Raw genomic sequence first — 21,536 nt, 5'->3', positions numbered from 1 at the left:
GTTCAGGGGAAAGACAGAGCAGGTCCAGGGTAGGCCCGCACACTGATGTCACCCTCAGAGTGGATGCAGAGGCAGCCCAAGGACCTGCAATAGGTCTGAGAACACCTGGGGCCTGAGTCCCACAGGCAGAGTCCTGTGGGTTTGGGAGGGCTTGTTACAAACTCCATGTCCTTCTCCACTCCGCTTCCTTATTCTGCCGTGGAGGGCGGCCGTGTCTGGGCTCTGCTCCCAGGCTGCCTTCCCAGGGATGGCGGGGACCTGGGGCTGAGCCCGGAGCACCCAGGCTCCAGGTCACGGCATGTGCTGGGAGACATGAGCCAGCGGTCCCTCCAACTCAGGAGATCCCGGGAAAGGCAGGTGTCTGCCCTGGGCCTCAGGTGCGTCCCCAGTGTGGACTGCAGGGCTGGACAAGCCGGGCGTCATCACGGCCCTCCCTAGCAGGTGCCCTGCGTTGCACCTGACTTCAACTCACCGAAGGGCCCATTTCGCAGAGGCGCCTGGGCTGGTGACCTTGGCAGGGCCCCTGGGGCAGCGTGGAGCTGCTCCGGGCCCCTCGGTTGGGGTGCTGCACCCTGGCTTTCTTGCTTACCTCCTCCCCTTGGCAGCGAGCATGACCTGGGCGAGGACATCTACGACTGCGTCCCGCGGGAGGACGAGGGCGACGACATCTACGAAGACATTATCAAGGTGGAGGTGCGGCAGCCCATGGTGAGCCCAGCAGCCCCGCTCAGCGTGCCCAGCCCGCCGTCCAGCAGGGTCCCCACAGCTCCCTCCCTACCATGCCCCAGGTGTGACCCTGCTGCCGTCGGGGCCCCCCCGGCTGGGTTGCCATGGAATTCTCCTTCGAAGGTTTCAAGGTTCTTAGTCCTGCCTGCCCAGGGAGCCTTAAAATAGCAGCGCTGTGCTCAGGCAAACCAGCACGCATCCTCTACCCCTTTGTGTGGAGAGCGATGAGACCGATGCTGGCTCAATTAGCCAGCTGCGCGTCCTCTGTGTTGGAAGCTGTTTATCTCCACGCACGCGTTGGCTAATAATCTCTTGGACGCCGGTTTTCTCCAGCGTGGGTTTATTGCTGACAGCTGCCATGCGGAAGGCGGGGGTCCAACTGGGCAAGCTGGGGAGGTGGGACCCCGCGAGGCAGGCCACGGCTCCCTCGGCCCCCGAGTCCCCTGAGGGGTGGGCACGATGCCACATGCCAGGTGTGAAGGTTTTGGACACACTGGCTTTCCCTGAAGAAACAGGGATTTCTCAACAAACCGTTCAATGTCTTCCTCAGTGTGGGAGTCTCGGGTGGGGGGGTAGGGGACACACTCAGAGTGGGGGGAGATGGGGAGGTGCTGGGCAGGGGTCTCAGCTCCAGACTACCCTTCAGAACAGGCTTCTCATTTTACCCTAGAAGCACTAACCCAGGACTGTCTCCAGAGAGGGCAGGGAATCTGCAGTGGGCAGCCCTGTCTCCCAGCTTCCCCTGCAATCTGTTGGGGGCTGGAAGTCTCTGCCGGAGGGCCCCCTGCCTCCCCGGAGCTGGCCCGGCAGGACCTTTGAAACCCGATGAGCCTCTGGGTTTGGCAGTGAGCTCTGGAGGGTTGCTTGGGCCATGACGCTCCAGGTCCTTGGCAAGCCAGTGTCCCGTGGGTCAGCTGAACTCGCTGTGGGGTTATTTGAAGGGTGCGCACCGCCAAGCCACACGAGAGCCCTTTCCTAAGACCCCCACTCAGGCTTGGCTGGAGATGGGCCCTCCCTGAGACCACCGCTGTCCCTGGTCCTGAAGAACTGTTGGAAGGACACGGGCTGCTATGGAACCTGCAGGGCAGGGGCCTGCTCGCCCTGTCCTGGGGCCAGCTGGCCTCCTGAAGGCCGGCACAGGTGCTGGTGCCCCCTCAGCTGCCCAGCCCACCCCGGCAGGGGCCCCTGCTTCCTGCCAGGGCCCTCTGAGATGGCACACCTGGTTCCGTTGTCTTTCCCCGTCACTTCCGAAACTGTGTATAAAGGTAGTGGGGTGGGGATGTCCCCAGAAGAAGACAGCGACAGCAGCAGGGGCAGGGCGTCCGTGAAGCTCAGCCCCGCATCGTTCCCGGCCCATGGGGAGCGCTGCTATGCCGTGGCCACTAGCGGCTGTGGTACGGGTGTCCCTGACCCCATGGCTTGTGGCGGTGGACTCTGCTCACTGGCCCTCTCTCTCATTTGTCCCCATGCTTTCAGATCAGATACATGCAGGTAAGCGTGGGCACGCGGAGGCGGGTGGAGGCCCAGGGCAGCGCCGCCTCCTCCACCTTTCTGGGAGGTCGCGGGCCCCTGTGCCCAGGGAGATGCTGTGGGGCAGATGCCATCAGGCACGTGTAGTTTCAGGGTGCTGTGGACCTCATCACCCCCGTGAAGCCCCAGTCACAGTGGCCCTGGCTTGCCCCAGCCCGCTGGGCGTGTCACTTTGGCGCGCTGCAGCCGGCACCACAGAGGGGACCCTCAGGGTTTCTTGGGGGACGGGGATGGTGTCAGGGCACACGGCACAGCACCGTTCCAGGAGGATTGTGGGCTCAAGGCCAGCATCTGCAATTTAGCCAGCCCCCATTTCAAAATAAAAAAATAAAATGGGCTGGGGCATAGCTCGGAGGTGGAATATCCCTGGGTTCAATTCCCGGTACTAAAGAGAAGGGGCGCGACCCGCCTCCGTCCAGCAGAGAGCAGTGACCCAGCCGTTGCCCCTCCCCCCGGGCCAGGCAGTCTCCCGGGCAGTGCTGCCCGGGCCTGTGCTCTGGGAGGCAGAGGTGTGGCCCCTGGCGGCCCTGTCCTTGGACGACAGAGGCTGCTGGGAGCCAGGCTGTGTGGGGCAGTGGTGCCGAGGAGCTCGGTTGTCGGTGTCCTGCAGAATGGGAGGATGGTGCGTGTCAGGGTCCCGCCTGAGCCCGGGTTCCAGAAGCTTCTGCTGCCTCCTAGTTCTTGCCCCTCGCCGTGTCCCTTCCCGCCCTGTCCTGTGGCTCCCTCCAGTGCAGAACGATGGCAGGGGGTTGGGTCCTTTCTGCCCCCACCACGCACACTGGGCGACCTTGTGGCTAAACCCCGGGAGGCGCCCCCTCCTCTGCGCCAGGTGGCTGGGCTCATGTCCCGTGTCTCCCTCTAGAAAATGGGCATGACCGAGGAAGACAAGAGGAGCTGCTGCTTGCTAGAGATCCAGGAGACCGAAGCCAAGTACTACCGGACCCTGGAGGACATTGAGAAGGTGAGGGGCCACCGTAGGGCAGCCGGGTGTGTGGTCACGCCGAGGGGACTGGGGTGGCCGTCACAGGATAGGCGGGCTTAGCAGCTCCCCAGGCTCAGCCATCAGGTACCCCCACCCCAAAGAGGTCGCCCTGCCTCCTCAGCTGTCAGCTGCCTTCATCCTGTCCTGGGCAGCTTCATTTTTGAGCCTGAACGGAGATAAATCAATTTCTGTTCCTAGGTAGGCACTCTGAGCTGGCGCTGTGATCGGCCCCCTGTGTGCACCCCCTTACTGAGTACTGAGCCTGTTCCCCGGCTCTGCGCTAAGCCACCCCTCTGGCCCTGGGACGTAGCGGCCTCACTCTGGGGCATAGCAGGTCTGCACTGGTGTGGCCTGAGGCGTGAGCGTGGCCCCAGCCCGTCCCAGCCAGCCTGGCCTCCCACCGTGGCCCCATGTGTCTGTCTCAGGACACTGCCCTGGCCCCTGCGTGTGCTCACGGCCACCTGCCTGAGCTCCCGTGTGACGAGCAGACACGAGAGCGGGGACCACGGAACCCGAGGCGCAAGTCTTGGCACCCAGGCCCCCCCCCCCACTCTGGCCTCCAAAGAGCTTTGCCCTGGTTATGGGTTTTGGTGTTTGGGTCGTGACCCAGGCCTTCTGCCTGCCACACACCTGGGGAAGCTCCAGGCGCCTCGCTCGCACCCAGAGGCTGTGCCTGGACAGCGGCAAGCTGGCCCAGGCACTAGGTGACTTCTCTCCTTTCAGAACTACATGGGCCCACTGCGGCTGGTGCTGAGCCCAGCGGACATGGCGGCCATTTTCATCAACTTGGAGGTGAGGGGCCCGGCCCACGGCTCATGCACAGGGAAGGCCCACAGCTCTGTCCCGGGGTCTTGGGGAGCCGTGCCCCTGCCAGTCCTATGGTGGACTCCTGGATGGCAGTTGGGTGGAGGGTGAGGTTTGGGGGCATGGCGTAAGAGGCTCTCTCTGCCCTAGCTGCAGGCGCTGGAGGCCACCCCTGGCGGGGGACACCGCCCCAGCTCCCCCTGGCCTCCTGTCAACTTGAGAGGTGGGCTCCACTTCCTCTCTTGGATGAGGCCGACACAGATCCAGAGCTTCCTGCTCTCCACGCCCCTGAGCTGCCCTTAGCCATGGCAGGATGAGTAACCACAGACAGATAGGAAGCTGGGGGCGGGAGATTGACCCAGGGCATTGTCCGGTGGCTGTCTATCTGCTCTGAGATGTTTATTTTTATTTTTTTCAGTACTGGGGGTGGAACCCAGGGGCATTCTACCTCTGAGCTATAGCCCCAGCCCAATTTTTTATTCTTTATTTTGAAACAGGGTCTCACTTGAGTTGCAAAGGGCCTCACTAAGTAGTAGCTGAGGCTGTCCACGAACTGCGATCTGTCTCATCCTCTCGAGTACTGGGATTATAAGGGCCCACCGCCATGCCTGGCATTTTAGTCTTTATTTTGAAACAGGGTCTCACTAAGTTGCCGAGGGCCTCACTAAGTCACTGAGGCTGGCCGCGAACCTGCAATCCTCCTGTCTCAGCCTCCCAAATGCTGGGGTTATAAGTGTGCCCACCACACCCTTCTCTTCCCTCTTTTTGAGGGTTATATTTGTTGATTCAGCACTGGGGCCTTAAAAGGGATCAAGACTTCTAGTAGCCTTGCAGTATGGTCCTGGCAGAGACCCCTTACAGCGCCCAAGCCAGGCTTCCGAGAGCCCCTGGGTCCTGTGAGCAGCAGGGAGGACCTGGCTGAGCACCTGAACCTGTCCTGGGATGGCCATCATGTGCCCCCAGGGGCCAGTGCGGGCTGTGGGTGGCTCCCCAGACCCTCCTCACTGAAAGGCACCTGAGTTCGTGGGGCCGGGTGAGCGCTGCGCCGGCCCCCTGTGTGGCCTCGTGGGTGTTAGAGGCGTGCCACCTGGGTAGGCCCTCCCAGCACCGACTGCTCTCCCTCCCCAGGACCTGATGAAGGTCCACCACAGCCTGCTGAGGGCCATCGACGTGTCCATGATGGCGGGGGGCAGCACCCTGGCCAAGGTCTTCCTGGAGTTCAAGGAAAGGTGAGTGTCCGCTGGGCTCTGTGGGGTGAGGGAGAATACCAAGCCTCGGAGTGGGCAGCGGAGGCGGGCAGGGCTCTCGGGGGAATCTGGGCATCCTGAGGCAGGTGGCCGCTCTCCTGCAGACCCGTCCCCTATTGGAAACCGAGATCACTGCCCACTCTCTTCCGAGTGTGTCCAGATGGGGCCTCTGCCTCTCTCTCGCCAAGTCTCAGTGGCCCACGCATGTGCCAGCGAGTCTGTCCACTGCACACCAGGCCCAGCACCTGGTCCTGGGGCACCGGGCATGCAGAGGGGCCCCGCCTCGGAGCTGTGCACCTGGCATGAGATGGACAGGTCACGGTAGCTTGTTAAGAGATGGGTGCATGCCCACTTGTGCAGGTCTGCATGAGCGGCTCCGGAGACGTGAGCAGTGTATCTCCAGCAGGCAGTGAGATGGGGTCGTGGCTGGACCTCTGGCCTGGGACCCAGTCGGACGGAGGCTGCTTCCATGCATTCCTGCTGATAGCACGTGACGTTGTCTGTGAATTATGGACAAGGGTGGCTCCTGTCTCCATGCTATCCCATGAGGGAGAGCCGGGGCCATCCTTAATACCCACACGACCTGAATCCACCCGGTTAAAGGCCTCTGTGGTTTGAGGAGAGGCCCAGCCTCAGTGGACCGCCATCCTGGCATGAACCAGCTCTAGCCGGGTGTGGGGAGATGGCTTTGGGGCCAGTGGCTTCAGAGTCCCTGGCCTTGTGGCTTGGGGACAAACGTCCAGGGAGGTGGTGTGATTAATCAGGCGTCTGCATGGTGGCCTCTTCGTCTGTGGATACACGCCCAGGGAACGAGGCCGGTGTCTAGACGCAGAGATGGCGCGGAGCCTGGAGACCGCCAGAAGTCTGCCCGCATTAATCACGCCCGTTAGGCTGGCTCGCCCGCCCCCGGCCCCGCGTCCAGAATAAATATTGTCGGCAGCCAGAGTTATACTCATTTAGAGCCAGAGCAGCATGGCCAGGAGGCCTCTGAGTTTATTTGATATTGCCCAAAGCCCCTCCATTTGTAACCCTTTGATGGGGGTGGCTCCCTGGGACCTCCTGCGGGAGCTCAGCAAGGGCGGCTTGGGCTTCTGGAAGCTTCTAGTAGGGTGAGGGGTGGCCTCTGAGTGGCTGCGCTATCCCGCGGAGACCTTGGCCACCCTCTTAGAGCCTCTTTGAACAAGAACACGGTTGAGGTTAAAGGTGGCAGATGGACAGACTGCCTCCTGGACAGCACCCCGTCCAGGGCACTGCTGTGGTCAGTCCTCACGGTCACTCGAGCTTACACCTCTGCAGGGGACCTCGCTAACTGAGGTCCTTACCGACGCAGGTCCCCGCCTCCTCTGGGGATGGCGGGAGCCTCTGTGTTCAGAGCGCAGTGTCCAGTCACCGCCTGGCACAGAGGCTGTGTAGACTGTGGCTCCGTTGCCCTGCCCAGCAGGGCAGCTGGGGCCTGGGCCCCTCTGGGAGGGGTCTGCCTGCATTTCTTCAGTGTCATGGTCACCGTGGCTGTGTTTGCTGCTTTCTCTTCTCAGTGTAGGGTCAGCCCAGAGGTCCTAATGTTCCCCTAATGCTACTGACTGACTCCGTAGGCATCCGTGGAGCCCACGGTGTGCAGCTCCGGAGCCCAGGGCCAAGGATGCAGCAGGCTCAGCTCTCCCTGGAGGGTGGGAGATACATCCTCAGGCGGGGGCTCACCGGGGCCCGGTAGAGCCAGGAGCCAGGAGCCGGATGTGGTGTTCCTCTGCGAGGGGGAGCAGAGAGCGGACGCTTGTGGAAGGCAGGAGTGAAGGGGTTAAGGAGTCCCCAGGGCCCAGTTGGAGGGTTCTGCAGGGATCTTCTGGGCCAAGGCAAGGAGTTATTAGTTTTTAAATGAGGGTGGGAGAAGCCCCTGAGGTGACCCTGAGGGTTTTAGTGGTAAGATTCTGGCAGCCCATCATAGGCAATGGGTGGACTATCATTTAGGTAACCTGCATTTCACGCCAAGAGACAGCCATCTCCTTTTTTATTTTTTATTTTTTTGCAGTACTAGGTATTGAACCCAGGGGCTTTCTACCTTCAAGCTACCCCTCTGGTCCTATTTTTTATTCTTTATGTTTATTTTTATTTTTTTCAGCCCTGGGGATGGAACCCAGGGGCATTCTACCTCCGAGCTACAGCCCCAGCCCTATTTTTTATTCTTTATTTTGAAACAGGGTCTCACTGAGTTGCAAAGGGCCTCACTAAGTAGTAGCTGAGGCTGGCCGTGAACCGTGATCCTTCTGTCTCAGCCTCCCGAGTACTGGGATTATAAGGGCCCACCACCATGCCTGGTATTTTAGTCTTTATTTTGAAACAGGGTCTCACTAAGTTGCTGAGGGCCTCACTAAGTTGCTGAGGCTGGCCGCAAACCTGCAGTCCTCCTGTCTCAGCTTCCCAAATGCTGGGATTATAAGCATGTACCACTGCGCCCTTCTCTCCCCTCTTTTTGAGGGTTGTATTTGTTGATGCAGCGCTGGGGCCTGGAAAGGGACAAGACTTCTTGTAGCCTTGCTGTGTGGTCTGGGAGGAGGGAGGCCGGGCTGTGGGAAGGGGTGCTGTGTAGATCCGCACGGTGAGGAAAAGGCATACTCTCCGGGACTGGCCACGCGGGGCCTGGCTTGGCTGTGTGGCTCAGTGGGTCATGCTGGATGGATGTGGGGCAGAGCCATAAAGGGAACCAGCCTGGGGTTGGCTCCCAGCGGGGAGGTGGGGAGTGGGCTGGCAGGTGCTTTCAGACTTGGTCAGAGAGTGCAGAAGGGCGGCTCCGCCTCCCTGGCCACGCAAGGTCCCAATGCGGCTGCAGACGAAGGGTCCAGATGGGGCGCATCCTGGGGACTCCAGCTTACTGGGGAGGCGGCCATTGGGCAGAGCTCCAACTTCCAGTGCAGCGGCGTGGAAGCTTTGGGGCGGCCTCCCCGCGAGGACAGATGCCATTTGCCCCTGAGCAGTCTCGCCTCAGGGACAGAGCGTGGGAGCCAGGCGGCCCAGGCAGGTGGGTTCCAGACAGGACTGGGAAGCGTGACTTTGTTTCCAGATGACTTGATCTATCCATCTTTCTATCCATCAGTCTTCCTTCTCTATCTTTCTCTTCTTTTCCCTTTCTCTTTTTTTGTACTGGGGCCTGAAACCAGGTACATTCCATCTCCAAGCTACACCTCCAGCCCTTTTTTATTTTTTCAAACAGTCTCACTAGGCTGCGGAGACTCTCGCTAAGTTGCTGAGGCTGGCCTCAAACCTACAGGCCTGCTGTCTCCACCTCTCAAATACTGGATTACAGGCAGGTGCCACCACATCTGGCTCTATTTTTTATACATATTTTTATTTTGAAACAGCCTTGCTTAGTTGCTGAGGGTCTGTCTAGATCACTGAATCTGATCTCAACCTGTGATCCTCCTGTCTCGGCCTCCCGAACACTGGGATTATAGATAGGCACCACGGTGCTGGGCTTTGTGGCTAAGATTAAGGCCTGTGAGCTGTTGCTTCTGTAACCACTTCCTTCCAACAGACCTAGACTAGAACTCTCTTCCCCTTTTCTGAAATGTGCCTGGACGTAGGGTGAGGGGTCCGCAGGGGCCCTGGGTGGCCGCGACCAAGGAGCACGATGTGACCTGCAACAGCTTTGTTCTGGATGCTGGGGTCCAATAGTAGCCCCTCTGGTTTTGGGGGCTCTGCGCAGGCGAGGCTTGCTTCCCATCAGCTTCCACACTTCCAGCACAGGGTGGCCCCTGTCCAGAGGGCCATGGGGACGTGAGGGGCGGCGTCCTGCCGTCCCCTGCTGTGACCACGTGTCTCCAGGTCGGAGTGGAGAGCGAGGTCCAGGCACCCGGGTTGTGGGGTCAGGTCCAGCTGGTTGGAGGGATAGCCACAGCCCTGGGGCTTCCAGTCCAGATCTGCACCCGGCCATCCCTGGTGGCCTACGACAGCTTTGTTATCACGGGGGGAGCAGAGCAGGGTCGGGGTGGGCGGTGACGGCCATCAGAGCCAGCGTCTTGGTTCTTACCATCCCTCTGGCTGTTCTCTCTGCTCTCACCCGCGCCAGGGACCTTTTGACACACCTCCCCCCTCCCCCCTCTCTCTCTTGCGGTACTGTGGATGGAACCCAGGGGGCATTCTACCTCCAAGCGACACCCCCAGCCCTATTTTTTTTTATTCTTTTTTTGATTTTTGTGGTACTGCGGGTGGAACCCAGAAGCTTTCTACCTCTGGGCTATACGCCCAGACCTATTTTATATTTTATTTGGAAACAGGGTCTCACTAAGTTGCTGAGAGCCTCACTAAGTAGCTGAGGCTGGCTTTGAACCTGTGTGATCCTCCTGTCTCAGCTTCCCAAGCATGGGGATTACAAGCGTGCACCACCATGCCTGGCCTTATTCTTTATTTTGAAGCAGGGTCTCACTGAGTTGCAAAGAACTTCACTAAGTAGGTGAGACGGTCCTCGAACCATCATCCTCTCGGCCTCCCAAATGCTGGTATTACAAGTATGCACCACCACACTCACCTTTCTTTAAAAAAAAAAAAAATCCCCCCCCCCGGGGATGGGATGTTTTAGTCAATTTTTATATTAAAATTCTCAATTTAGTAACAGAATCATTTTGGTAAAATTAAGGACTCAGGTTCTCATCCAGCAAGGTCAGCCCATGTCCACAGCGCAGGGCAAGGACCTGTCCGGGCAGGTGAAACACCACGGAGCTCCTGCCCTGCTGTCCCTGGAACCTGGCCGCAGTGTCTACAGCCGCAGAGACAGGGCCACACAGGCGCTGCCCTCAGGTCCCGACACGCAGTGTCATCTCTGTGACTGAGGAGCCGCTCTGCACCCCTAGACCACATGGGGCTGCCCTGGTGTGGGGGAACCACAGCCCCCGCCGGCTAGAGCGGCAGAGCTGTGCTCCGGGAGAGCAGTAGGCATGCGGCTGCAGGGCCCCAGGGTCCCTGAGTGTGTGTCAAGGCTGGAAAACATGTCAAGAAGTGTCACCGTGCCGAGCCCGCTCTGAGCTAGTTTCCCCTAGTGGAGAACATGTACCTGCCTTCTGCCTTCTTGTGATCCCAGAACTTCAGAGCTGGGAAGGAGCCGGGGATCTTCTGTTCCTAAACGCCCCAGGCCTGGGGTGGAGACCTACCAGGGACGCAGGTGCCAGACTCCAGTCCCTTGGCACCTTCTAGCGAGAGCCCGAATCAGGATGCTGCTTCCTGCCAGCGATGGGCCCAGCCGGCCGTCTCTGGAGACATGTGTCTACAAGGGGAAGGCCCCGAGTCCCCTGGAGCCGGGCCAGGGAGGGCTCTGGGGGCTTGTGACACTGGGGTTCTCTGACGTGACTCGCCGTGACTTTCCGCCTTCCCTGAGAGCTGTGTCTGTGACCAGACCAACACCACTTGTCTGGCGCCCCAAAAACCATTCCTGGAGGCCTGGCGTTCCTGCTTGGGGGCCCCCACCACTGCACCTCACTGAGTGGGCAGAGGGTTGCAACGCAGTCAGTGGGGCCCCTGGCAGCAGCGTCCACCACATAGGGGCTGCCACCCTCCCGGTCCTCACCGACCAGTTACATGGCGTGGCTCTGTTGTGCCTGGCATCTGTGTTGTCTGGGCACCAGGGCCCAAAGGTGGAGCTACAGCTATGGATCCCGGGATGCAGGATTCTGTAGGGGTCCACAGGACACTATGCAGGCCTAGCTGGGCTCAGGGAGAGGATGTCGGGGCCCAGGAGCACAGCACAGGGCAGCAGAGTGAGGGTCAGCACAGCGGGGCGAGGGTGATGTGTGGCCCAGGGAGAGGAGGGTTGTGGGGCCTGGTCAGGGACGGCTCTGGCCTTTGCCCTGTGGCAGCCCCTGCTCTGGGCAGCGTGGGCCTCGCCCATTTCCCCCGCCGAGCCATTGGTATACTCCTGGGGTCCCTACCTCCTATGGCTTCAGTCAGGCCCGAGCCGGGACCGGCTTCCACGGGGTGCCACCTGAAGCAGACCCACAGGAGATGCCTCCTGGGGCTGGGAGGGGCAGGGCGTCGTGAGCCCACGCTCGTGTGTCCCCCCAGGCTCCTGCTCTACGGGGAGTACTGCAGCCATATGGAACATGCGCAGAGCACCCTGAACCAGCTCCTGTCCAGCCGGGAGGACTTCAGGCAGAAAGTGGAGGTAAGGGCTCCCCACGGGCCCTGCCGGGCCGCAGCTGGCCAGGCCACAGCCTCCCTCTGTGGTTTGCAGGACAGTGGGAGGGGCCACGCCCTGGTCACTTTCCATAGCTTCCTGTTTCATTTCATTTTGTCAGTGGGGAGAGGGGGCTTCCAGAATCTACCATCCCAGGCCCGAGCCCCTGAGCGCCCTGCAGGACCCAGTCTGACTCAGTGAAGACCGCAGCCCTTGGTCTGGCCTCTGCTCACCCCAGGGGATGTTCGCTGGAAGCCAGGGCCCGCCTTGGATCTCCGGGAAGCCCTCCCTGGCGCCTCCTTGTCCCCCTTCTCGGGGTGGCTATTCCCAGGGGTGGGGCCTCACAAGTCACTGCAGACGTATGCAGGGCCCTGGCTCCCGCACTGGCGACACAGGATGGCTATGACCAGGCACTTGAGTGGCCCCGCGGCCTTGCCTGGCTTCCCCCAGAGCGATGGCGGCAGAAGTGGGCAGTGGGAGCGGGCGTCGCAGCGCACACTTGTAATCCCAGCATTCGGGAGGCTGAGACCGGAGGATCACGATTCGCGGATAGCCTCAGCTACTTAGTGAGGCCCTCTGCAACTCAGTGAGACCCGGTTTAAAAATAAAGAATAAAAAATAGGGCAGGGGGTGTAGCTCGGAGGTCAAATGCCCCTGGGTTCCATCCCCAGACCCGCAAAAAAAAAAAAAAAAGACTAAAAAAATAAGCTGGGGTGTAGCTTAGAGGTAGAATACCCTGGGCTCCATCCCCAGTACCACAAAAAATAAAAATTAATATAAAAAAGAAGTGGGGAGTGGGGCACCATCAGCGAGAGGTCACAGTGTCTCCCTATGTCCCTGAGATGTGAGGGTCCCACGTGCGCTCAGCCTGGTGTGGGGAAGGGCCGGGCATCCTGGTCTGAGTCTAGGGCTCTGGCCCCTCCCTGAGCGGGGCAGGTGGGGTGGGACTGGGCTGGGTGCCCTCACCCCATGGCTCTCCCGATGCCCAGGAGTGCACGCTGAAGGTCCAGGAGGGCAAGTTCAAGCTGCAGGACCTGCTGGTGGTGCCCATGCAGAGGGTGCTCAAGTACCACCTTCTGCTCAAGGTGAGGCCACGTCCTGCCCCCGCCTCCCCAGGGCCCCAGGGCGCAGGTGCCACCCACAGACACACCCCGATATGCTCGTCCACACCTGCCAGATGGTGAGCGTTCAGTCCCTACCATGGAAGGTCATCACAGAGAGTATACTAGGAGACTACGATTAAAATCAGTACTGAAGTCAGGCATGGGGCGCATGCTTGTAATCGCAGTATTTGGGAGGCTGGGACGGGAGGATGTGGTTTGAGGCCAGCCTCAGCTACTTAGTGAGGTCCTCTGCAACTTAATGAGACCCTGTTTCAAAATAAAAAACAATAGGACTGGAATATAGCTTGGAGGTAGAATGCCCCTGGGTTCTGTCCCCAGTAAGGCAACAAACAAACCAAAAAAAAAAAAAAATTAAAAAAACAAAATAGTACTGAGGTCAGAAAAACAGAGTTAGGAAAACACCCTAGACCTGGAATAAGAGAGGATCTATTGTTCATGACTTTTGACTGTCCCTGAGCTTCCTGGTAGCCATAGTGAAAACAGAAATGGGAAGGCCTTCAGGAAACGTAGATCCGGTGGGAAGGTGTTAGTGTCTCTAAAGCTCTTAGTGAATCGACCAGGGACTCTTTAACCCAGCGCCTTGATTTTTGTGGCCCTGAATATTCCTTCCTTGGGTAACCTTCTGCCTTTACCCACAAGGCTTGGGAGAGCACTGTCAGGATGCGGGTGCACACCAGTAAGGGCCCCTGTCCTTGGGGTTGGTCAGCTGAGCCCGGCCCTGGGCCAGCGGGTGGGTTGGCCTTGCCCTGAGAACCTTGCTCTGTGAGCACGGCCTGTAAACGATAGGGCCAGGGCAGGGCAGGACGCCGGGGATGACCCAGGACCCACCTCTTGCCCCTTCAGGAACTCCTGAGCCATTCCACCGACCGGCCTGAGAGGCAGCAGCTCAAAGAAGCACTGGAAGCCATGCAGGTGGGTAAACTGAGGCAGGGAGCACCCAGGCCGGGGCGGGGCTTTGCACAACTGGTACCTGCACTCTCAGGCCCATGTTGAGCTCGCTGGCGAGCTCTGACTGTGATGTAGACGTGCGGGGCCGGGTGCCGTCCCAAGTGTGCAAGCCCGTGATGGCTCCCAGGGTCTCCCTCCTGCCCTTCCCCACGTCCGCAGCAATGTTTTCCACGAGAGCCCCCAACTCTAGGTCGGCTGAGCACCCGGCTCCCGAATGCACCCGGCTGTCCCACCTCCGTGACTGCCCTGCTGGCCCCTCTCCGTGACTTCATCACCTGCCCTGGGCCTGATGATTCCGCCATCTCTAGCCAGCAGGCAGCTTCCTGTCCCTGAGCCTAGCTTTCAACATGGCGCAGAGAGTTCTAGGACCTCCTCAGAAGCCAGGGAATTTCCTCGTAAGACTTCAGAGTCGAGAGGAATTCTGAAAGCCTCTCCGTTCATGCCAGCAGAGCAGCTGGCATGCACGTCGCACTGTCCTTGCGCCTGGTTTCCTCCAGGGACGGAGAGCTCACTCCCTGGTCGGCTGTGTTCCTCCTGGGGCCAGGGTTTGTTTCCACGGGAGTCCCCACGGGCCCTGGGCCGGGCGTGTGAGGAGGCCAGAGAGGCCAGCCGGCTTGCAGGGCCTCATCCTGTAGGTTTCTGCACAGCTGCTCAGATTTTCTGCGGGCCATTGCCTTTCTTGTCTCTGGGAATTTATTTCTCATTTTAAAGGCAAGAAAACAAAACTCCCTTTGCCAAAAATACCGTGCAGCTTCCTTTAGGGGAGTTCAGTGCTGCCAGGAGCGGAGGCCGGAGTGTGGGCAGAGAGGTCCCCAGGAGGGAGGGCGGGTGGGCAGGACGAGGGGTCCTGGCTCCCACCGTGCTTTGCGATTCGGGGATTTCCACTGTCCGCCTGTGCTCCAGCCAGGCCTTTGCAAACTTCTAGATTGAGGTGAGCACTGCCCTCTGGCGGCCAGCGGGAGGGGTGGACAGGTGCTGAGCCCAGAGCGGGGTCTCCCAGACCTGTGCAGAAAACTTACTGACCTGGGTTCCCCCAGGCTCCCAGGGGATGCGGTGAGCTTGGGGGACTCTGAAGAGCAAGTAGGGGGTCTCTGCAGCCTTTGGGGCTGTCTTGGTCTTGAGACGCAGGTGGCTTGAAGTGGAAGCTTCACTGGAGCTGGGGGTACCAGACAGTTCCTGCCTCAGTCTCCCCATTTGTCTTTGGGGGTGACGTTGCTCATCCCTTGTGTCGAGGCCCAGCCATCCCAGTAGGACTGGGAGGGGGCTCTGGAGATGCCCGTCTGGGCTGCGGGCGGGCTTGGGGCACGCGGCGGCAGCGCAGCGCTAACCCGCCTCTTTGTCTTCAAGGACCTGGCGATGTACATCAACGAAGTGAAACGGGACAAGGAGACCCTGAAGAAGATCAGCGAGTTTCAGAGCTCTATAGAAAACCTGGTGAGCGCGGCCGCCCTCCCGCCGCGCCGCCGCAGGGCTGTGCAGGCCACCGCGGACGAGCGCCCACCACCTCTTTCGCGACGTGCAGCCCCGGCTTCCGCACACCTGTGCCCTGTGCCCGGAAGACCGCCTTTGTTAAGGGGCAGGGAGGGTCTGCGGGGCTGGCTGGGCTCCTTCCCCCTCCCCGGCCTGGAGGGGAGACCCCCTACCCCCCCTGGGGACAGGAAGCTCCATTGGCTCTGTGGACCCCTGGCCCACCGTGACCTTCGATGTCACCAGCTGGGGTGGTGGACGAGATTTGGTTCAGGACGGGGACCTGCCGGCCCTGCCTGAGAGCTGCCCTGCAGCTCTCCCTCCCCATCCGACCTCATCAGGCAGGGCCGGCACCGTCAAGGACCCTGTCCACAGCCAGTTCTGTCAGAGGTCAGCTAGGGAGAAGAGATGGGCCCTTTCTGGAAGGAAACATTTCTTGGTCTGTGCCAACCAGCGTCCACTTCTCTGGGCTGTGCTGTCCCCACCTCAGCGCGGTGGACATCTGGGGCAAGGGCACTCTTTGTGGCGGGGCTCAGGCATTATGGGATGCCGAGCTGCATTCTGGCCTCTTCCCACCCGACCCAGGTGCATCTGCCCCCAGCTCTATCTCCAGGCGCTGCCAGTTGCCCCTGGGTGGCAGGCTCACCCTGATTAAGAACCACTGGTTTTGACGCCAACATTCCGCCCCCTGAGGAATTGCGCGCTCCCAAGCGTGATCAGAGGAGACCCCGCATGCCCCGGCTGGCACCTGGGGCTGTGTGCCCATTCCTCAGGAAGCCCTCTGCAGACCTGGGGCATGGAGACACATGATGTCAAGCCGAGGGCCGGGCAGGAGCAGGGCATGGTGACACACACCTGTAATCTCAGTGCTTGGGAGGCCAAGACGAGGATCGCAAGCTTGAGGTCAGCCTCAGCAAGTAGCGAGACTCTTATCAACCTAGCGAGACCCTGTTTCAACATAAAAATAAAATGGGGCTGGGGGTTTAGCTTGGAGGTAGAATGCCTCTGGGTTCAGTCCCTCGAAACACACACACACTCACACACTCAGAAAGAAGTGGCCAAGCAGCATTCTGATTTCCTATTTCTTCCTGATTGGAAAGAAAGAAAACTATAATCCGAACCACTCGCACCTGGCAGGGCCCCGTAGCGAAGACTCTCCCGCTCGACAGCCATCAGCGTGCTCTAAACGCCATGCTGTGGGCGGCATTACTTTGTGTCACGACGGAGGAAGTGTGCTTTGTGTTTGCAGTGTTTATGTAGAGAGCGTCGCACTTGCTCCTTAATAACAGAACGGAGCAGGCTGGCCGGGCGTCGGGGTCCCTGCGCCCAGCCCCCGCCCCCGCCCCTCCTCGGGTGTCCTGCTCAGTGGGCCACACCAGGGCTCTTCCTGGTCACCGCCTGGCGGCTTTGGGGAGCTGCTGCTAGGCCTGGTGTGGTGGCGCACTTTTATCATCCCAGTATTTGGGAGGCAGAGACCAGAGGGTCGTGGTTCGTGGACAGCCTCAGCTACTTAGTGAGGCCATTTGTAACTCAGTGAGACCCTGTTTCAAAAAAATAAAACTATAAAACAGGGCTGGGCTGAGGTATAGCTTGGAGGTAGAATGCCCCTGGGTTCCATCCCCAGTACTGCAAAAAAAAAAAAAAAAAAAATAATAATAATAAATAAGTAAAAACAGTCACAGAAAGCTCAATGCACATGGAAACCGAAAATGAAATCCCAGCCGCCTGGGCCGGGGTTTGGCCTGGAGCCTCTTCCTGTGGGAGCGGAGCCCGGCCTCGCCCCGGCCCTCCGGCTGCTAAGCTGGCCTGTTCTCCTGGGCTGCGCGGGGCCGGCGGCTGTTTTGCCTGCCAGGTCCCGCTCTGGTTCCACACAACAGCACTCTGTTGGTCTGACCCAGGCCATCAATCGCTCTTTGTTCCCAGAGCTCATGGGGATCCTTGGCGAGGCTGCCTGGGAGTGGGGACGGCGGCCGCCCGGCTGTTCCTTTCCCACCTTCTGCTCCCGCCAGGCCCGAGCACCAGCCCCGACCGCCCTGGCTCTCCTTGGCGCCAGTGCTGGGGTTCTGTGGAGAGCCCCGGGCCTGGGCGTGCGCACCTGCCTTTCTGTGTGTGGGAGAGCGCACGCACGGCCAGGCACCGGGCTAACTGCCTCTCCTTCCCCAGCAAGTAAAACTGGAGGAATTTGGAAGGCCGAAGATCGACGGAGAGCTGAAAGTCCGCTCCATCGTCAACCACACCAAGCAGGACAGGTGAGCAGGCCGCGGCAGCCCGTAACGCCTGGCACCGCGGCCCAGGAAAGCGCGCTCCCAAGTAGCCTGGAGCCGAGGCCTTCCTGCGGAGAGGAGCCTGGCAGCACTCCTCTGTGATCGCTTCCTTCCTTCTCTGTACAAGGTCGCAAGCCCTGTTGCAGGCGGCTGCCGTCCGCCGGGCGCTGGGCTGGGCTGGGCCGTGGGGGCAGCCAAAGGCGGGCGGGGCACTGCTGGGCCAGCTCACTGTCCAGCTGCAGAGTGACCACATGTGTTTCCGCCAGTGAGCGCGTGTGAGTGGCCCGGGGCAGGAGGCTGGGCGAACTGGCATGGCGCACCCATGCTCAGAGTGCTCTGTGCCCGCCTGCTGCGTGTCAGGGGCTGGGACTTTGGCAGGTGTGGGGCCTGCCCTCACGGGTGCCCAGGCTGGTGGAAGCGCAGTGTTGGGGGTGGATTTGGGAAGGAGGCAGGAGGCCGGCAGGGGAGCAGGCCTCAGGCGTAGCCACAGCAGGGCCCAGATCGAGGGGCCAGGGTCTGCCAGGTGGACCAGGAGGAGGGGCAGGGCCGTCCCAGGCTGACCCTGGGCTCACACCAGCCCACCCGTGGCCCCAGAGAGCTGGCTGATGCCGTGCAGGTGCAGCGGCCGCGCTGACTGCCCCCGCATGCTGTCCGGCCAGGTACTTGTTTCTGTTCGACAAGGTGGTCATCGTGTGCAAGAGGAAGGGCTACAGCTACGAGCTCAAGGAGGTCATCGAGCTGCTCTTCCACAAGATGACCGACGACCCCATGCACAACAAGGACGTCAAGAAGGTGGGCGGGGCTCCAGCCCGCGCCAGGCAGGGACTGGTGCCAAGCAGGTGGACGGGGCAGGCGGCTGCCCTACTGGGCAACCCCACACCCCTCGCCTTCCCACCTGGCTGCAGCGGGAGCATCCGCTGCGGGTGGGTTCAGTCAGGATCCCAGTGAGGAGGCTGAGGCGGGGTCGGAGGCCTGGGCTCAGTCCCTGGCTGGCCAGGCTCCAGCCCATGCGGTCCTCTGCAGCAAGCAGGGTGTCTTCCTCTGTCCCGCCCCTCCCTGTTTGTGGAAGGGCACTGGCTGAGCTGGTCAGAGGCTCTGGTGTCCAGTGGGTGTGGCCTGGGCTCCAGGGAGGAGTGGTGGTGCGTGAGGGGGTGGGGCCTGACTGTGTGGGCGGGGCCATGGCTCAAGGGGCGGGGCCTCGCATGCTCGAGTGGGGCTGCATCCTCTGGTTCAGTCTTCAGTGGACACTTTCGCACAGTGCTTGAGCACTACTGTGTGTAGCCTGGCGCCAGGGCCAGGAGCAGGAGCCGAGCTGCTCAAAGCCCAGGCCTGGCCCTTGGGGCTCACGTGCCGGTGCTGACCCAGTGAGCACGCTCCCCTCCCAGCTCTGCTGTCCGCACTGAACAGGGCAGGGACCTGGCCGCTCCCCCAGCTCAGGCCGAGCTGGACTGAAGGCAGCTCTGGCCCCGTCCCTGCTGCCCCACCCAGGGCACTCGGCAGGCCGTGTCTCCTGTCCTGGGCTGCGGTGACCCACACCTCCCGGTGACCTGTCTCCCCTTTCCTCCCCTCATGCTTCCTAGTCTCATGGGAAAATGGTAAGCACCAGCGTCCTCCCCGCCCACCTCGCAGGCCGCCCCACGCGGTGCCCAGCGCTGCTGTGCAGGCCGGGCAGCTCCCTGCCGCCCTCCTCCTCCTCCTCCCCGCTCAAGTTCTGAATTGCCAAAGTGACATGTTCTGACAAAAGGGACCTGCTACGAACTGAATGGGGGCCGACCTCGCCCGCTCCCTGGGTCGGAGGCTGCCAGGCGCCTGCCAGGGTCCCTGTCTCCACCTCTGTCCTGCTCTCCTTTCCCTCCTTTCTTTTTTTTTTTTAAACGATGGTACTGGGGATTGAACCCAGGAGTAGTCTACCTCCATGCCCCTTTTTACATTTATCTATTTACATTTATCTATTTATTGTTTGTTATTTATTGAACCCAGGGACACTCTGCCTCCAAGCCACACCCTCAGCCCTACTTTTTATTTTGAAACAGGGTCTCACTGAGTTGCAAAGGGCCTCGCTAAGTAGCTGAGGCCGTCCGTGAACTGAGATCCTCCTGTTTCAGTCTCCCGAATGTTGGGATGACAAGCGTGCACCACCACGCCAGCTCTTTACATTTATTTTAAAACAGGGTCTCTCTCACCAAGTTGCTGAGGCTGGCTGTGAACCTGCAGCCCGCCTGCCTCAGCCTCCCAAGTACTGGGATTATAAGTGTGCGCCCCACACCTGGCCCTGCTCCCTTTTCTCCTCTTTCTTCCCCTCCCATCAATACAGGCAGCTTGCACTCCCCAAGCTCCTGGGAGCCCTGTGAAGCCCTTTCCCATAGAGCCCCTGGGGCTGGGCTGGGCCTTTAGCTGAGGCCCCGGCTGTCTCTGCTGCCTTCCCCATACATTCCTGTGGTGGGGTGGCTGAACTTCAGTTGAGGCACACCGTGAGGGCGGAGAAGGCCAGGGAAGCCCAAGTATGTGCCCTCTCACACACGCAGAACCTACATGCATGCTACAGGCCATCGTTGCACATGGACAGGGCTCCGGTGCACAAATCTACCTGAATGTGTGTACGTGCGCACATGTGGGGGCACCGTGTCCTGACACAGGTCAGGACGTGTGTGTGCGTGTGCATGTACACACGCATGACAGCCACAGGCATGGGTGCACATGTGTAGACAGTCGATGCACACAGGTACAGGCTGAGTGCACACGCGTGCCGATAGAGCATGGTGTGCTCACACAGCATGGGGTGTGTGTCCAGACACGTGTGCAGACATGGGAACGCATCATGCTCGCACACACGAGAGCATTATGCACTTACAGCGTGTGTGCACTACATGTGTGAAGGCTTGTGCACATATCATCCTTGTACATACATGAAAACGCTGTGCATTTATTCCCAGCGTGATGCGCATGCCTAGACACGTGTGCAGGCACATCTACATGTCATGTTTGCACGCAGGGCACCGTGGCGTGCTTGGGAACAGGCAAACACGCACACCCTGGAGGATGCAGGCGCACGCTCGCGTGCCCATGCGTACGCGTGCACACATGCAGGAGTGTGCGCTCACACAGGCGTGGGTGCGAGGGCTCGTGTGCCCAGTGCCAGGCCTGTGCTAGTGCCCGTGCCCGCCCCGCAGTGGTCCTACGGCTTCTACCTGACGCACCTTCAAGGCAGGCAGGGCTTCCAGTTCTTCTGCAAGACGGAGGACATGAAGAGGAAGTGGATGGAACAGTTTCAGATGGCCATGTGAGTGGGCGGCCGCCGGGCGCGGGGGCCGATGAGGGGGCCGAGGCCGCCGGGCGTGGGGGCCGCTGATGAAGGGGGCCGAGGCTTGAATGCTGGCCCTGAGACAAGCCCCTTCACCCCTGGGCCAGCCCGGCTCCGCAGCCTCCTGCTGCCCCATGTGTCCTGGCCGGGCTCACTGTCCTGCTGGGTGGGCTTACCACTGCTGACCAGCAGGGCAGGGATGGGCTGGGTGGCCGCAGAGGAAGCCAACCAGCGGGTTAAGGGGCAGCGCAAGGGTCAGTCTCTGCTGGGCTCCATGTGCTGGGGGCCCTGGGCGTGTGTGACCCCCCTCCCCGGTTATTCCACCTGCAGAAAGACAGGTGTGAAGAGGCCATGCTGGCCACGCTGGGCGCTCAAGTGGGGCCCTTCGGAGACACTTGTGCCAGGCCCAGCACACTGGATAGGGTGGCCCGCTGGCGATGTCCTGGCCGTGGGGCCCCCTGGGGCATCTTCTCCGCTGCCCTCATTTCTGGCTGAAGTTTTCTCCCCACATCCTGGGGTGAACGCTCCCAAGTGCTCACGGAAGTTGGAGGAACGCCCTGGCGACCGTCCACCGCTTCCCCTCCCTGCTCTGGCCTTCGGGTGGCCTGTAGATGTCAGGTGCTCCCAGGAGAGAGCTCCTTGTCTATTCAGTTTGGAATTTCAGCTCACACACAACAAAGCATATAGGTCACAAGTGTGTAAATCCATGACCCAAGCAGGTGCCTGAAACTGGGTCATCCTGAACCTGTGTATGCTGTTTTTGCTATACTTACCAAACTATGATAGAGTTTAATTTATAAATTAGGCATGGAAAGAGGTTAATAATAGCTAATAAGGAAATAGAATGGCCGCGGCAACGTACTGTGACATTGCCAGCGCCCCGCACCTGTGCTTTGGGTCCTCTGTCAACTGAGGTACGTGTCACCGGGACACGAGCACTTGGTACCACGGCAATGGATGTAAACCAGCCCCTGAGTGACTAATGG

General features: G+C 60.4%; 1 protein-coding gene across 4 annotated transcripts in view; it reads left to right on the top strand.

Annotated features, from left to right (window-relative positions):
• VAV2 (vav guanine nucleotide exchange factor 2) overlaps positions 1–21,536 on the top strand; it is a gene marked incomplete at both ends in the record, with an annotated part of 148,408 nt that overhangs the window by 111,458 nt on the left and 15,414 nt on the right. For 3 of the 4 annotated variants that reach the window (XM_080708622.1, XM_080708620.1, XM_080708621.1), the window contains 11 exons: positions 606–708; positions 3,119–3,217; positions 3,962–4,030; positions 5,171–5,271; positions 11,335–11,434; positions 12,436–12,531; positions 13,414–13,482; positions 14,866–14,952; positions 17,149–17,234; positions 17,909–18,041; positions 20,420–20,529. In XM_080708622.1, the coding sequence (XP_080564748.1) occupies positions 606–708; positions 3,119–3,217; positions 3,962–4,030; positions 5,171–5,271; positions 11,335–11,434; positions 12,436–12,531; positions 13,414–13,482; positions 14,866–14,952; positions 17,149–17,234; positions 17,909–18,041; positions 20,420–20,529 (1,053 nt within the window). Of the gene's footprint in view, positions 1–605; positions 709–2,202; positions 2,218–3,118; positions 3,218–3,961; positions 4,031–5,170; positions 5,272–11,334; positions 11,435–12,435; positions 12,532–13,413; positions 13,483–14,865; positions 14,953–17,148; positions 17,235–17,908; positions 18,042–18,829; positions 18,845–20,419; positions 20,530–21,536 lie in introns of all 4 variants that reach the window. The other variant, XM_080708619.1, reaches the window with a different exon arrangement.

Source organism: Muscardinus avellanarius (assembly GCF_963383645.1).
Source record: "Muscardinus avellanarius genome assembly, chromosome: 13".
In the NCBI taxonomy this organism is placed as follows: Eukaryota; Metazoa; Chordata; class Mammalia; order Rodentia; family Gliridae; genus Muscardinus; species Muscardinus avellanarius.
The sequence above is the reverse complement of the archived record's forward strand: the minus strand, read 5'-3'. Positions and strand labels throughout refer to the sequence as shown.